We start from the raw sequence: 14,060 nt of genomic DNA, 5'->3' as shown, positions 1-14,060 counted from the left end.
TTATAAAGTTTTGTTTATGAGTTAAGTAATGTGAATAAAGTAAGAGAGATGAAAAAAAAGTTATGGATAATGTTGTTTTCATTTTAAAATTTTTTATTTCTAATGGGACAACCTAAAGATAATTCATTTTTAATGGGATAGGGAGATTATATAATATTGAAAAACATCTACAACACAAGCTAGCGTTCTGGGATGAGATGTGGGGACGTGATGCATGCACCTCATCCTAGCGAGACTCACGTGAAGGGGGAGCCGGGGAGGTAGCACAGGTTGTTTCTCCACGCCCCCCACGAGGCGTCTTCTGTAGTGGTTCGTGAAGCACACTCGCCTCTCTGTGAGTGGACTTTGTGTATGGCTATTGGAAAATATTTTTTTAAAAGAGTGAACTAAAAAAATGGAGATGATCTTTGTGTTTTGCACAAAAATGTGGCATTGGATGGGCTCGTGCTCATGTCCAATCACGATGCTTCCGGATATATATGATGTGGTTGCAAGTACACTAAATTGAGATCTTCTGAACCACAAAACAATGGAGTCTCCTCATATGATGAAAGACGTTGCCATTATAATATCGAAAACATATCGATTGCGTGTTTACTAACCACTAAAGTTAGTAATCTCTCTGTCCACAAGAAATAGAACAATTTTGCACTTTTGAGTCATCCACCAAAATTAGACCAATTTCAAATACGGAAAGTTTTAACAACTAATAACGTGCATCCCACAATCCATTAACACTACTTTTATCACAATTTCTCATCTCTCTCTCATTTTACCAGTTACGCATTCGTGTCATTTATAATTTGGCCTATTCGTGGTGGACGATGGAAGTAGTAGTATAAATTATCAATAAACATATAATGTACCTTGGTTTGGAGATGCCTTGGGATTACCAGAGCAATTGGCCAAAAAAGAACGAATTTGAAAATGAATTCACAAATGGGTAAAAAATGAAGTTCTTGACCCGTTTTGTGATTTAAGGGTTTTTACGCATTCTGAGACCACAGAACACCCCTTTGCTGAATAAAAGAAAAAGTATCCCATTTTGGGACATGATTTTACAAACACGGCCAAATCAAGAATTTCCCCACATAACCCATGGCAATTCTACTTTACGGCAATGTTTCTGAGTACACTTAGACACACAATATAGAATTTCACTTGAGATTTGGCGATGATGCATCTGAAGTGCCTTTATTTAGTGCTCTGGAAGTGAAGATAACATAGACTAAGCCAAATCTAAAGAGGATGCAACTCTTTTATATATGAGAGATTTCGGAATATGAGGCTCAATTCGCTGACCTTTCGAAATAAAAGATTAAATTCGCTGACCTTTCAGAATATGTGCTTGGACATGCGAATTTTTCAGAATAGGGATTTTTTACTTTTTTTTTTTTTTTATATCCGTTCTCTTCTTTTTTCTTATTTTTCATTCCTAAATAATCATAATTGACCAAACTATCATCTGATCTAATTTATCAAAAAATACAATCTTCTCCACTCCAAACCAAATTATCCATTCCACCCTAAAAATTCAACCGGAATTCTCACATCACAAATCATTTTCCTTTTCAAATTTGAAAAATCAGTCACCTTGGAAGTTCTATAATATATTACTATTAAATTGATATTTAATTATGTATCATCCTTCTGAATCCCAATCCATATCCTTCTGAATCCCAATCCATTTTTGAAATATCTAATCAAGCATTACACGCGTTAATTAAGATGGAGACTGAAAGAATAGTGAACCACTCACCCCTTGCTGCTTTTAAAACTATATATAAATATGCATAGAAAACCATCACACACTTTTAAAAAGAATTAAAAATTTGGAAAAATTAAGAGTGAATTATTCAGCCATTACAACATTTCTGTTTCTCCAAATAATCTTCATATGTTGTTCATTGCTGCTTCGACTAACTCGTGAATTGAGATAGACAGTGGAGCGCAGAAAATTTTGATAAATTAGGTAAGAGGGTGGTTTGGTTATTATAATTATTTAGGAATGAAAAATAAGAAAAAAGAAGAGAGCAAATATAAAAAAGTAAAAAACCCTTATTCTGAAAAATTTGCATGCCCCGACCCATATTCTGAAAGGTCAGCAAATTTAATCCCTCATTTCGAAAGGTTAGCGAATTGAGCCTCATATTCCGAAATCTCACTATATATATTCCCTCCATCTCATTCTAAGTGGAATATTTCTAAATCGATATGATATTTTATATAGTGTTTTTTTTAACAAAGAAAGAGAGTGAAAAAATAGAGAGAGTGATATTTCTATATTTAAAACTGTATCAAAAGTGAGACATACTAAAAAAGAAAATAAAAAAAATTCATTTAAAACAAGAGAGTGGAGTGTATATATAAATTAGGGAATTTCTCCAATATATTAATGACAGTTTTGTACCTTTTCACAATCCACAAGCAACTTTCATTTTGGATTTGAATATATGTTTTGTCGTCATTAAAATTAAATAGCTTAGTTATCACTTTCTCCATCTACTATTGTCACTAGTTTCATTTTCAGTCCATCCGCTAACATATTACTTCCTCTGTTCCATAATAATGAAGACATTTCTTTTCAATACGGAGATTAAAAAAAATTGTGTTACGTGAGTTAAGTAAAGAGAGAATAAAGTTGAAAATGAAAAAGGTAGAGAGATTAAGAGAGAAAAAAGTAAGAGATGGTAAAGTAGATGTGGAAAAATATGTTGACTTTTACTAAAAAGGGAAATGACTCTATTACTATGGAACGTACCAAAATGACAAAATGACTCTATTATTATGGAACAGAGGGAGTACTATATTATACTTGCTTTTTTTTACTTTTAGTAATAAACTTTATATTCTATTAGCTCATTTTTACACATTATTATAAAACTTATTATATAATAGTAGGATCCATTTTCTATTATTTTTTTCACTTATTTTTCTCTACATTTCTTAAAATTTGGGCTGATTTAATTTGTGATAATTAATCACAGGGAGTAAATATTTTAATAGCTTTTAAGTGAGGTAATATACTAAACTGATATCTGTGTAAACAATTTCACTTTAGTAGTAATATTTTAAGAATATTTCTATAAATTTGATTAAATAAAATAAACTTTGATTCATATTTCTTCTATTGTTAAAATGGTATAGTAAAACATAATTGTGTCAATAAAATAAGAATTTATTAGAATTACAATTATTGTCAAAGTTTCAATGTAACTAAATTACTTAATTAATTAAATAATACTGTACAAATTTTAAAATCTGGAAATTAGTTAGTTGATTGAATATTCTTATCAGTCGGTTCATAATTGTGATTTTGTTTCTTTATTTTATTGACATAATTATTTTGTAATATTTTAATTATTGAAGAAATTTGAATCATGGTTTTATTTTGTTTACTCAAACTTATGGAAATATTCTTAAAATATCAGTAGAGTTATAAATAGATATTATCAATTTAGTACTTTCTCTGACTCTCACTAAGTGAGATATTTTATTTTCTGCACAAAATATAATAAAATAAAATTTTGTTAGTTAAGTTGAAAGAATGAAATAAAGTAAATAAAAAATAGAAAAAAAAAGAGATGAAATATTAAAAAGGAGAAATGATTTATTTAACTTGAAACGTTCAAAAAAGATATATGAATCACTTAACTAGGGTAAAGTACTTTATTACTTAACTTTAAACTAAAAAATATTTAAAAACTAAAGCCATCAAGTTTAATGATGACAAAATTGACAAAACACTATTTTCAATGCAAATAAAGATTTATAGTGGATTTTGAAAAGTAAAATATTGTCATCCATGCAATGGAAGGTATTTATATTTAAATTTTTTTTTTTTTGACGAGTTGAGGGATGAAGTATGATAGTTTTAAAATTGAAGGACCATATATATATAAATCTAAAAGTAGGAATCTTTGTAAAACATGATTATAGGGAGAGATTTAGTTCAAAATAACAACTAAATCTGTGCTGTATCGGTTTTATGACTATCCCCTTCAAATCAGGACTCTCTCTCTCTCTCTTTGGTTTTCAATTTGATTTCAATTTGGGTTTGTAGATGCTAGATGAGCCGTTGCCTGAAGCGACTCACCAACAAAGCCCTCGAGTTTGGATTTGGATTCCAATTTCCACCCCTTTTCCACCTCTTCAACCAATCAGCCAACTTCCTCTTCTCTCTCCTCCGCCGCACTCTCTTTAAATCCATGGACTCCCTTTTCTTCTCCAACAACAACGACGACGACGACCTTTTCTCCAACTCCTTCGATCAATCCTTTTTGCCGCCTTCCTTTACCGACCCCGGCGACTCTCTCTACCTAGTCTCCTTTAGGTTTTGCTTTTTTAACTTTGACAATTAGTCTTTACTCACTATTTTTGTTGGTGTTGGTCTCAGCAATTTCGCTTTTTCTTTTTCCTTCAGGTGGTGGAACGAAGCCGTGTGTGGCGGCGCCGTGGTGGAAGATACGACCGCCGTTTTGTATGGCGCCACTTCGCAATTGAATGGTGGTGTTGCTGATCAGAGCGTTGGGGGTACCGAGATTTTGGTCGGATTGAGGAGAGAAGACGAGGCTGGAATTAGCGGCGATGAAGGCAACCATGGCGGTGAGGGGGATTTGGCATTGCTCTCTGAGTGGATGTTCTTTACTTCTCTTAAATGGTAAGGCTATGCATTGATTTTGATTTATCGGCTTGTTTACATCATTTTTTTCTAACTAGTTAGTATTATGCAATTTTTGTTGGTAACTCGGTATAGAAAAAATTTCTTATCACTTGCTTCTGAAGTTGAGAACCATAATTATGTTGGGGCAACACTGTAATTGTTCTAATTTGCAGGTTCTATCTATAGTTAAAATCTATGTTGCACTATGTGTCTATATATGTAGAATCTTAAGAATCTATGAATTTGTAAATTTCTGATCTATTTATGTTCACAAACATGGAAGGATATTGTTTCGTAGTTCTCTCTGTTTTATTGTTAATCAAAATTTTTACTTTGATGAAAAATATGGGTGATTGTTAATACTGTGCTTTCATGATGGATCTCGGGACTAGTTATCAACATATGGTCAGTCCATAGTCTGTGTATCTGTGAAACAAGGTTAAAATGAATTACAAGTAATTCTCTTGGACAGATAAGATATGCTTGGAATATTTTCATACAAGACTCGAAACACACAGGAAGCTACCAATTTTCTCCTCAAAGTACACTATTAAACATAGATACACAAGTTATATTTTGGATCTAGTGTGCTCTAGGATGCGACTAGAAAGATAATATCCCACTCTGCCGAATTTGGGTACTGTTGATTGTGCGTATATATAGTGCTTTCCTATTATATGCGTGAATATAGTTCTTGTCCATGTTATATCAGCATTCAGCTGACCTGACGATCTAAATTTTGTTACTAAGTTCATGGAATAGCTACTGTTTTGAAAAGTTCAATTGTAGAGTTCCTGGCAAAGGTCCATGTGAATGTTGTGATCATAGCATTGCCATGGTAGGCTGTGGCATTCTTTAGGTCTCACCAAGAGAGTATGAAGCTAGAATATGAGCTTATGCTCCTTCACTGTTGAGGGTGCTGAATGAACCATTTATCAGAGCCTATTATACGGCATTTGCTTAATTTTCGTTTCCTCCATTGTAGGCATTATGATAAGAAGGGTATGGAAAATTCATTACCTGGAGAAGATAGTGGACATGACTTATTCTCTTTGCAGATCAGACTTATGTTTGTGAGAGAAACAAGGCAATTGATCATAAAGATTAACCAACAGGTGTGTTTATAACAACTAGCCTCCATTTCTTTCTGTTCCACACTTCTTATTCTTAATCCTATTAGTCCATTTTGCAAATGGACATGTTTTGAGAATTGCAGGATAATGGACACAGTTCTTTCAACAAAGCACACAGTATTTTTACCAAGTTTGGCATGGTGAGCAATATTTATAATTAGAATTTCATTTGGAGTGGAGATATGTGCATAATTGCTCAATTCCAATTTACAGTTGCAAGTATGGGATTTCTCAGGACAGACAAACCAACTTTTTCTCAATGACAACCTGTCATCTGTGGATATGGTCCGATCTCATGAGGAGGTAATTAATTTTTTTTCACTTTACTTAGAGGCGAGGAACTAATTTTCTGATGAAGTTTGATTAATCGACTAATCACTACTTATTTTTGTAATTGTTTATGCTTCCTGTCTTGTTGATAATTGCCCTTGCAGATTCTCTTAGAGTTGCATGTTTATGGCTTGCCTTGTAGCATCAATGAGAAGGAAAGCAGTGATGAGAATGTTGCACTGACACAGCCTACAATGAATCGCTCTTCCTCGCGCTCTGCACTTACAATGAATGGCTCTCCTCCGAGATCTGCACTGACAATGAATAGCTCTCCTCCGAGATCTGCACTGACAATGAATGGCCCTTCCACGAGTTATGCACTTACAATGGATGGCAGTGCGGATAAACTGAACTTTTTTTCTAAAGTTCCTCAGTCAGCTGCAGCTTGTAGTGCCGTGAATGGCAGTGGTTCTTTGGGCTTGACCGGACTGTACAACCTTGGAAATACTTGTTTCATGAACAGTGCTGTCCAGTGCTTGGTTCATACACCCAAGCTAGTTGATTATTTTCTTGGAAACTTCAGGAAGGATCTGAATTATGAAAATCCATTGGGCATGAATGTATGCCTTTCTACCATGTTCTGATCTTGTTTATTTGATACTCCCTCCGTCCACAATGAGAGTCCTATTTTGCTATTTTTGTCCATCCCAAAATAAGAGTCCTATTTCACTTTTACCATAATTGGTAAGTAGGCCCCACATTCCACCAACTTATTCCACTCACATTTTATTATAAACTAATATATATAAGTGGGACCCATATTTCACTTACTTATTCAACTCACTTTTCTTTACATTTCTTAAAACCCGTGCCATAACTAAAAGGACTTCTATTGCGGGATGGAGGGAGTATGTGTTTTTTTTATCAGAGATTTGTTAATTGGAACAAGTTACACCTTATCCAATTTCTCTTGATTCTTTTTTACAAGTCTAAGTAGTATGACGTGCTTCCTTCCTCTTTATCATGACTATCTCTACTGTATGTCTAATGTTGAAACATTGTGATTGTCCCAGGGCAAGCTTGCTATAGCATTTGGGGACCTACTTCGAAAGTTGTGGGCACCTGAGGCAAAACCAGTGGCTCCAAGGATGTTTAAGTCAACTATCTCCAGTTTTGCTCCTCAATTTGGTGGATACAACCAACATGATTCCCAAGTAAGTAACATTCTTGTAGCTTTCAAAGCAGTTGTTTTCATAACTTCAGTGAGACGGATAATTTTCGGGTATTTACAAGTTTTATTGTAGGAATTTCTTTCTTTTTTGTTGGATGGCCTCCACGAAGATCTCAACCGCGTAAAAAGAAAACCTTATGTACAAGCAAAAGAAGAAGATGGTCGATCTGATGAAGAAGTTGCCGATGAATACTGGGAGAACCATTTATCGCGCAATGATTCGGTCATAGTAGATTTGTGTCAAGTATTTTTCTTTCTCCTTGCTTCTAGATTGTCATGGACAAATATAATGTTTCAGCTCCTAGTTTGGTTTTGTATTCATTCCCAATGCACTTTTATTAGAAGTGGATGCTGATGTGTTTTTCTCAATTCTCATAAGTGCCCAACTTTAATTGCAGGGTCAATATCGATCATCATTGGTTTGCCCCGTTTGCAAAAAGTTGTCTGTTACATTTGATCCGTTTATGTACCTGTCATTACCACTTCCTTCTTCAACTATGCGAAAGATGACTTTGACAATCTTGAGCACTGATGGGAGTAATTTGCCACACCCAGTTACAGTTACAGTCCCTCACAGTGGTACACGCAAAGATCTTGTTGATGCCCTTGGTACCGCTTGTTCATTAAGAGATGATGAAACATTGTATATTTCTGAGGTATACTCTTTAAATTCATCTCAATCATGAGTTTTGCCTTCATCATTGTGGTTTCTTCCATTTTCCACTCAAATATTTGTCAATACATTATACTCCCTCCGTCCTCTAAAAATAGAAACTATTTCCATTTTTATCCATCCCTTAAACTTAGAAGCTTTCTGATTTAGGAAACTTTTTTCTCCACTAACAATACTTCCCGTGCCGTTTTAGAAGTTTCTATTTTTCAAAGATAAAGGGAGTAATAGTTTTTGGTGGTTATGTAAACTATAATTCTAAGAGTTATGAGCATGTATTTGTAGCTATGTTTTGCTAAGATAATGGCATTTGTCCTAGCTCTTGTATGTGAGTTAAATTATCTCTAGGCCCATGTCATTTTTCCGACCCACATTCTTTTCAATGTTTAGGTGTGTTAAATAAACCCACCAAATAGGTGGTTTAATACATCTACATTAAAAAATCCAATCATGATAACTAATTCAAATTATCTTATTGGCCTCAAACTTTTCACCCTCTTATTTTGATTGAGATTTAGTAGGGGTACTTTTGTACGATTACAATCTAAACATAAATACAAAACAATATACCAAATATATAATTAATTTATCTGCTTTATTTATTAAACATACCATACATGTCAAACTTATCCACACAAAACTAAATAACTTATTAACTAACATGGTAAAACTCAACTCGGCTACCAAACAAGGGCTAAGAGTTATGAGCATGTTTGCCTCAGTCAAATTCTGTTTTTCTTCGTTAGTTCCTCCTATTTCCTTGCCGCTTCTGTCAATTACTGTAAAATATTGAGAGTTTCACTTGTAGAAGATTTTTCTCTCTATCCTGGAAAAAATGGTTTTACATAGTGATATATGAAATATAGTTATTCTTAGCAGTCAGATACTTGAACAACCTGGGACAGATCTTTCTGTGATGGTTTTGAAGTTGTTACAAAGTAATTTCAGATGTAGAAAACGATTGAAGCAGTTACATAATAGGTTTTCAGATGGTTTTGGATTTTCCACCTTGTGAGGTTTTCCTGCTAAGATATCATACACTACAGAGTACGTAAGGGCATTACAAATCAGTTGGTAACTGACTTAAGGGCATATTTATAAGCATTAAGCCATTTTATTTTATTATTTCAAATCACGTCTATCGGATATTGTCTACATGAGTCTAAAATCAATCTCATAGATCCCTATCTTTCTTAATGCATGCATCACCATGCTTTTCCCTTTCCCATTGGTTTTGGTAGTGCAACTGTCCTTGAGTGAAGCATGCTGTTACCCTAATCTCTTTGCATCTGTTAATTTGTTTGGTAGTGAAATTATTACAAACTAAAATGGAGCCTTAATTTGTGTTTTTGGTGTTATTATCCCTTGACTTGTAAAATGGTATGCAGATATACAATAATTCAATCCTCCAGGCTTTGGACAATCCCATTGGTTCCATAGAGCTAATCAGAGACTATGATAAACTCGTTGCTTATAGATTGCCAAAAGATATGGATGGCTGTCCTTTGGTCGAGTTTACACATCAGGTGGAGGAGAAGTAAGTTTAAATTTCCATATGATATGTCCCATGAAAATTACTAACTCAAACTACCTTTTACTATATTCTAATCCAATCCCTGCAAAAGGTACAACGTATCATGGGGCTAGTATGTAATCCGCCATTTTGAATCCCACAAACTGTTTTTTTTTCCTGGCTTTCTCATTCTTGTAAAATTGTGAAATTATTGGTATTATATGTGAATTGTTGTGTGAAAGTTCCCATCATCAGTTCTGAATCATAGGAAATCGTGCTTCTTGAAATCTCAAATTCAAGTCTATCCCCAACCAACAACTTCGCCTACACCCATGGTTGAGAGGAGGTTAAACTGCTTTCTTTTGCCACATGTAGCCCTTATTCTATCTGTATAACATTATGCAGGTCATATCTACATTCTTTCCCGTCTTTCAGAAAGTTTGGCATTCCTCTTGTGGCAAGAATTTCTGACTTCTCCAAAGGATCCGAGATATATAAAGCGTTTCTTAAAATCATCAGTCCCTTCTTACTTCCTCGTGAAGAAGAGTCCTTAACTGATTTAGATACAAGGGATAATGCCCAAGAAGATGCAGAAATCGAGGATACAGTTTCAGATGAAGCTGAAAATTCAAAAGATGAAACTGAAAATGATTTGGATTCTCAGAGTGACTTCGAGTTCCACATGGAAAATGGTGCTTACTCAAGTGGCCTTAGGATACAGATGGACGAACCAGTGCCTACATTTAACTATGGTCAGCGCATTAGAGTGTGCGTTACTTGGTCTCAGAAAATGTTTCGAGATTATGATACCTCAATGCTAAGCCATTTACCGGAAGTATGTAAGACTGCGTCCATGTCAAAGGGGACCCAAGATTCTATTTCACTTTATAAATGTGTAGAAGCCTTCTTGAAAGAGGAGCCTCTTGGACCAGAAGACATGTGGTATCTGCCCCCTTAATATTGAAGCTGACATTGTTTTTTCCTATAGTATTCATTAGTATTGGAAACATAAACCATTATATATTTTGCTGTAGGTACTGTCCTAATTGCAAGGAGCACAGACAGGCTGGCAAAAAGTTGGATCTGTGGAGATTACCAGAGATTCTAGTCATTCATTTAAAAAGGTTTTCTTACACTAGATTTTCGAAAAACAAGCTGGAGACTTTTGTGGATTTCCCTGTTGAGAACTTTGATCTCTCCAATTACATTCTTAAGAAAAATAACAAGGATTGCCATCGTTATATGTTATATGCGATAAGCAATCATTACGGCGGCATGGGTGGCGGTCATTATACTGCATTTGCTAAAGTAAGTGTTAATTCGGAGTAATAAAATTATTAACTTATTAAGTGGTGCTCTTTTATTGATTTTGTATCTGACTCGTTCCAAACTTGTAGTTTGGATCGTTTGTTTACATTCAATAAACTCACCCTCCCTCTGCTTGATCATTTTTACGATGTTCCTGATTTTATGAGTTTGTTCTTGCTTCTGCAGCATAGGGTCGATAGTTGGTATGAATTTGATGATAGCCACGTCTATCCTGTCACTGAGGAGCAGATAAAGACTCAAGCTGCTTATGTTCTATTCTACAAGAGAGTATAATTTGCTGACACTCAACTCAGGTAAAATCTATCTTTGTTTGAGATTTTCTTGTCTGGTTTAATTGCTCCCTACACCCCAAATCTATACTAACACACTGAAACAAAGTTGTCATCTTAGTTTTCCTAATTACAAAAACATATTTTAATTTACTCCTCCCTGTTAGCCCTTCCCGAAACTATACTGTATTTCAGAATCTGTGTTCAATTTAATACTGAAATGATTTAAACTTTTTGTAAGTGATTTTATTAAGCAATCAACTTTTGCAATTCAAAATTTGTCCATAGTTCTGCTAACTATCACTATCCAATACAACTATATTTTCATCGTTTTCAGGATATTTTTGCTTACTGGAGTATTCACACACAAGAAAATCTAGGGATATTAAGATCATCTACAAGGATACTACAAAACAAGATGGCATTGTAGAAATGAAAACGTAGTAGTGATTTTAATCATGTGGTACTGCAAATTGATTCCATTTTACATTTTTTTTCCCTTAAGTTTTTGAGCATTGGAATCACATATTTGTGTTTCTGCAGTTCAAAAGAATAGAAATATAGTGGGTGGAAGCTTGGGGGAGAAATCTGCCAATCAAATAGAAATCTGGGATGTGTTTCAATGGATTTCTTTTGATTATTAGTGTTAATATTTTACTACTTCTGAACTTGATTAATTTTATTCAATGTGAGCTGATATGTTTTGGGCTATGGGTTTAATTTCAAAATACACGCAAGTTTTAATTTCACTTGTTGGTTCCTCATACTTCAAAATTCACATGAAAGGTAATTATCTTTATGGAGTAGTAATATATTTCCGGTACTTTTGTTTAAGGATAACAAAATCCTCATTTTTCTACCTTGTTTTTCACACACACACACACACACACACAAACTATCTCTCCTCTTTTTCTACCTTGTTTTAATTGCAGGGACATTGATATGGAGCAAAGCTTGTGGAAATAGGACATTCTTTTTCTTTTCTAGTGATGCAAATGAATGTACCCTGATTCAGAGCTTAGAATTAAATACAGATGTACATTTCCCCTTTTGACTAATATATGCTTCTCAGATTTTTATAGATATACATTTAGGTGAATCTTGTACTTAGAAGACAAATCAAAGCTTTGATACAATTTTCAATTTCGTCAGTTCGACTAATCAAATAAATATGCGCTAAAAAATAAAAATAAACCAAAACATATCACAAGAAAAAGGGAAATTGGTCCCATATATCATGAACTTTGTCCAAATTTTGATTTTTTCCGTGAACTTTTATGTTAGTACTATAAATCATGAACTTTCATATCAGTTTGATATTTCTCACGACAGATCAAGAGTAAAATCCGGTTAGCTTATATGACGTTTTGAATCCTATTTAGCAGAATTCTTATAAGTGACATGTCATGTTGGTATATCTATTTGATTATTAAACACAATACTACTTTTATTTAACAAAATAAAACTCTAAAAATAAAGAAAACAAAATAAATTTAATAAAACATAAAGAATTCAATTAGAAACACACACTTGTGACGCTACGCTACAAAAATTAAAACACAAAACCTTGTTTCTCTCTTTCACAAACGCTAGGAAGACATTTTAGTGAATTTCTTAAAAAAACCTTGAATTATTGGAGAAATATCAAACTAATCTAAAAGTTCATGATTTATGATACTAATTTGAAAGTTCATGGAAAAAACCAAAATCGGACAAAGTTCATGATATTAAGGACTAACTTTCCCAAGAAAAATCACTCACGGATAATGAATTTGAGAGCAAGAGATCATTGATTTCCGGATAAGGGATCATATCATATATGGCAGATTGTTTGGATATAAAAATATATAAAAAAAAAGAGGAATGTGAGTTCAACTTCTGTGTAGTACTCTCTCCACCCGAGACTAAAAGTATCGGTTGAGTTCGTCGCAGATTTTAAGAAATATGATGAAAAGTGGGTATATAAAGATAGTGAAATGTGGGGTTGTATTATGTATAAGTATATAACACTAGTTTTAAACGCTAAATACCAAACACATCATTATAAAATAAAGTGGAGTTCAATACAACTTTATTTGCAATTCATGATAGGGAATTCAGTGATTTAAAAACAATGATCATCTAACTTAAATTAAAAATCCAGAGTTCATTATAAGTTTGTTATTAGTTCATTATAATGACCTCCGAGTGATCTTATAATAATATTGTTGGGCGTTTAGCGTTTAAGACTGATTTGGTATTGATCACAGTCTGCAAAATGTAAATCTCATTTTTATATATGTTCTATAATAAAAATTTAGCAAAATGTGCTAAATAATTGTATTATTTATAATAAAAGTGAACTGAGTATCTTAATATATAGTGGACATATCGAAATGACAAACCAAACTCCTAATCACTATCAAAAGGAGTACATTAATAATAGTGAATAAAATAAGTTGGTAAAATTTAATGTCCACGTGCATATACAAGAGAAAGACATTAAATAGTGTACACCTCAAGATGACTAACAATGTGAGATATTTAATTCCTAAATAATACTCCATCCTTCCTAAAAAATAAGGATATTTGGGGCGACATAAGAATTAATGCATAAAGTGGTAAAGTTAGAGGATGGAGAAAATGGTTTTTATAATAGTATAAGTTGACAGTGAGATCCACATTATTATTAATATTTAATAATAGACCATAATGATATAAGTTGTTAAAAAATTGATGTATATAAATAATAAGTTTAGGGGTAACTGCTTTTAAAGTCACCAACTTTCCATGAATTCCGGTTTTTCCCACGAACTTTAAAAAGTTCATATAATGTCACGAACTTTATTGTCGGTTGCCATTTTCCCATGTCAAGTTTTCCAGTCTGATTCAAACTGTTCGTTTTCTATTAATACAATGTCCAAATTCTTTTATCTTACTATCGTTATCTTCGTCTTTGAAATAGCTTCGCGTGGGTACCTTGTACGCCTCAATCGGAACTCG

At 33.5% G+C, this 14,060-nt stretch overlaps 1 protein-coding gene across 4 annotated transcripts; it reads left to right on the top strand.

Moving 5' to 3' along the window:
• Positions 1-3,946: 3,946 nt before the first annotated feature.
• Positions 3,947-12,161, top strand: LOC125205328 (ubiquitin carboxyl-terminal hydrolase 8-like). 4 transcript variants are annotated; one of them, XM_048104191.2, is made up of 14 exons: positions 3,947-4,333; positions 4,424-4,660; positions 5,649-5,778; positions 5,880-5,936; positions 6,010-6,099; positions 6,231-6,686; positions 7,140-7,280; positions 7,371-7,541; positions 7,696-7,953; positions 9,356-9,504; positions 9,886-10,422; positions 10,515-10,788; positions 10,975-11,102; positions 12,011-12,161. In XM_048104191.2, the coding sequence occupies exons 1-13, from the start codon at positions 4,071-4,073 to the stop codon at positions 11,080-11,082; spliced, it is 2,871 nt and encodes a 956-aa protein (XP_047960148.1). In that variant the 5' UTR covers positions 3,947-4,070; the 3' UTR covers positions 11,083-11,102; positions 12,011-12,161. The 4 variants fall into 4 exon arrangements, with proteins under 4 accessions (XP_047960148.1, XP_047960150.1, XP_047960146.1 ...); XM_048104193.2 differs by lacking the exon at positions 12,011-12,161 and adding an exon at positions 11,416-11,789 and having other exon boundaries at positions 6,032-6,099; positions 6,269-6,686; XM_048104189.2 differs by lacking the exon at positions 12,011-12,161 and adding an exon at positions 11,416-11,789.
• Positions 12,162-14,060: the final 1,899 nt, after the last annotated feature.

Source organism: Salvia hispanica, chromosome 6, assembly GCF_029641045.1.
Source record: "Salvia hispanica isolate PSC_SH4W2 chromosome 6, Shi_PSC_v1, whole genome shotgun sequence".
Classification (NCBI taxonomy): domain Eukaryota; kingdom Viridiplantae; phylum Streptophyta; class Magnoliopsida; order Lamiales; family Lamiaceae; genus Salvia; species Salvia hispanica.
This window is presented reverse-complemented; position numbering and strand designations above follow the sequence as displayed.

What these genes read in the sequence shown, in the direction of transcription:
- LOC125205328 (XM_048104191.2), top strand. Translation starts at nt 4,071, where the DNA reads ATGAGCCGTTGCCTGAAGCGACTCACCAACAAAGCCCTCGAGTTTGGA. An exon ending in AAAATCCATTGGGCATGAAT is followed by an intron (nt 6,687 to 7,139) that starts GTATGCCTTTCT and finishes TGATTGTCCCAG; the next exon opens with GGCAAGCTTGCTATAGCATT. An exon ending in AAACATTGTATATTTCTGAG is followed by an intron (nt 7,954 to 9,355) that starts GTATACTCTTTA and finishes AATGGTATGCAG; the next exon opens with ATATACAATAATTCAATCCT.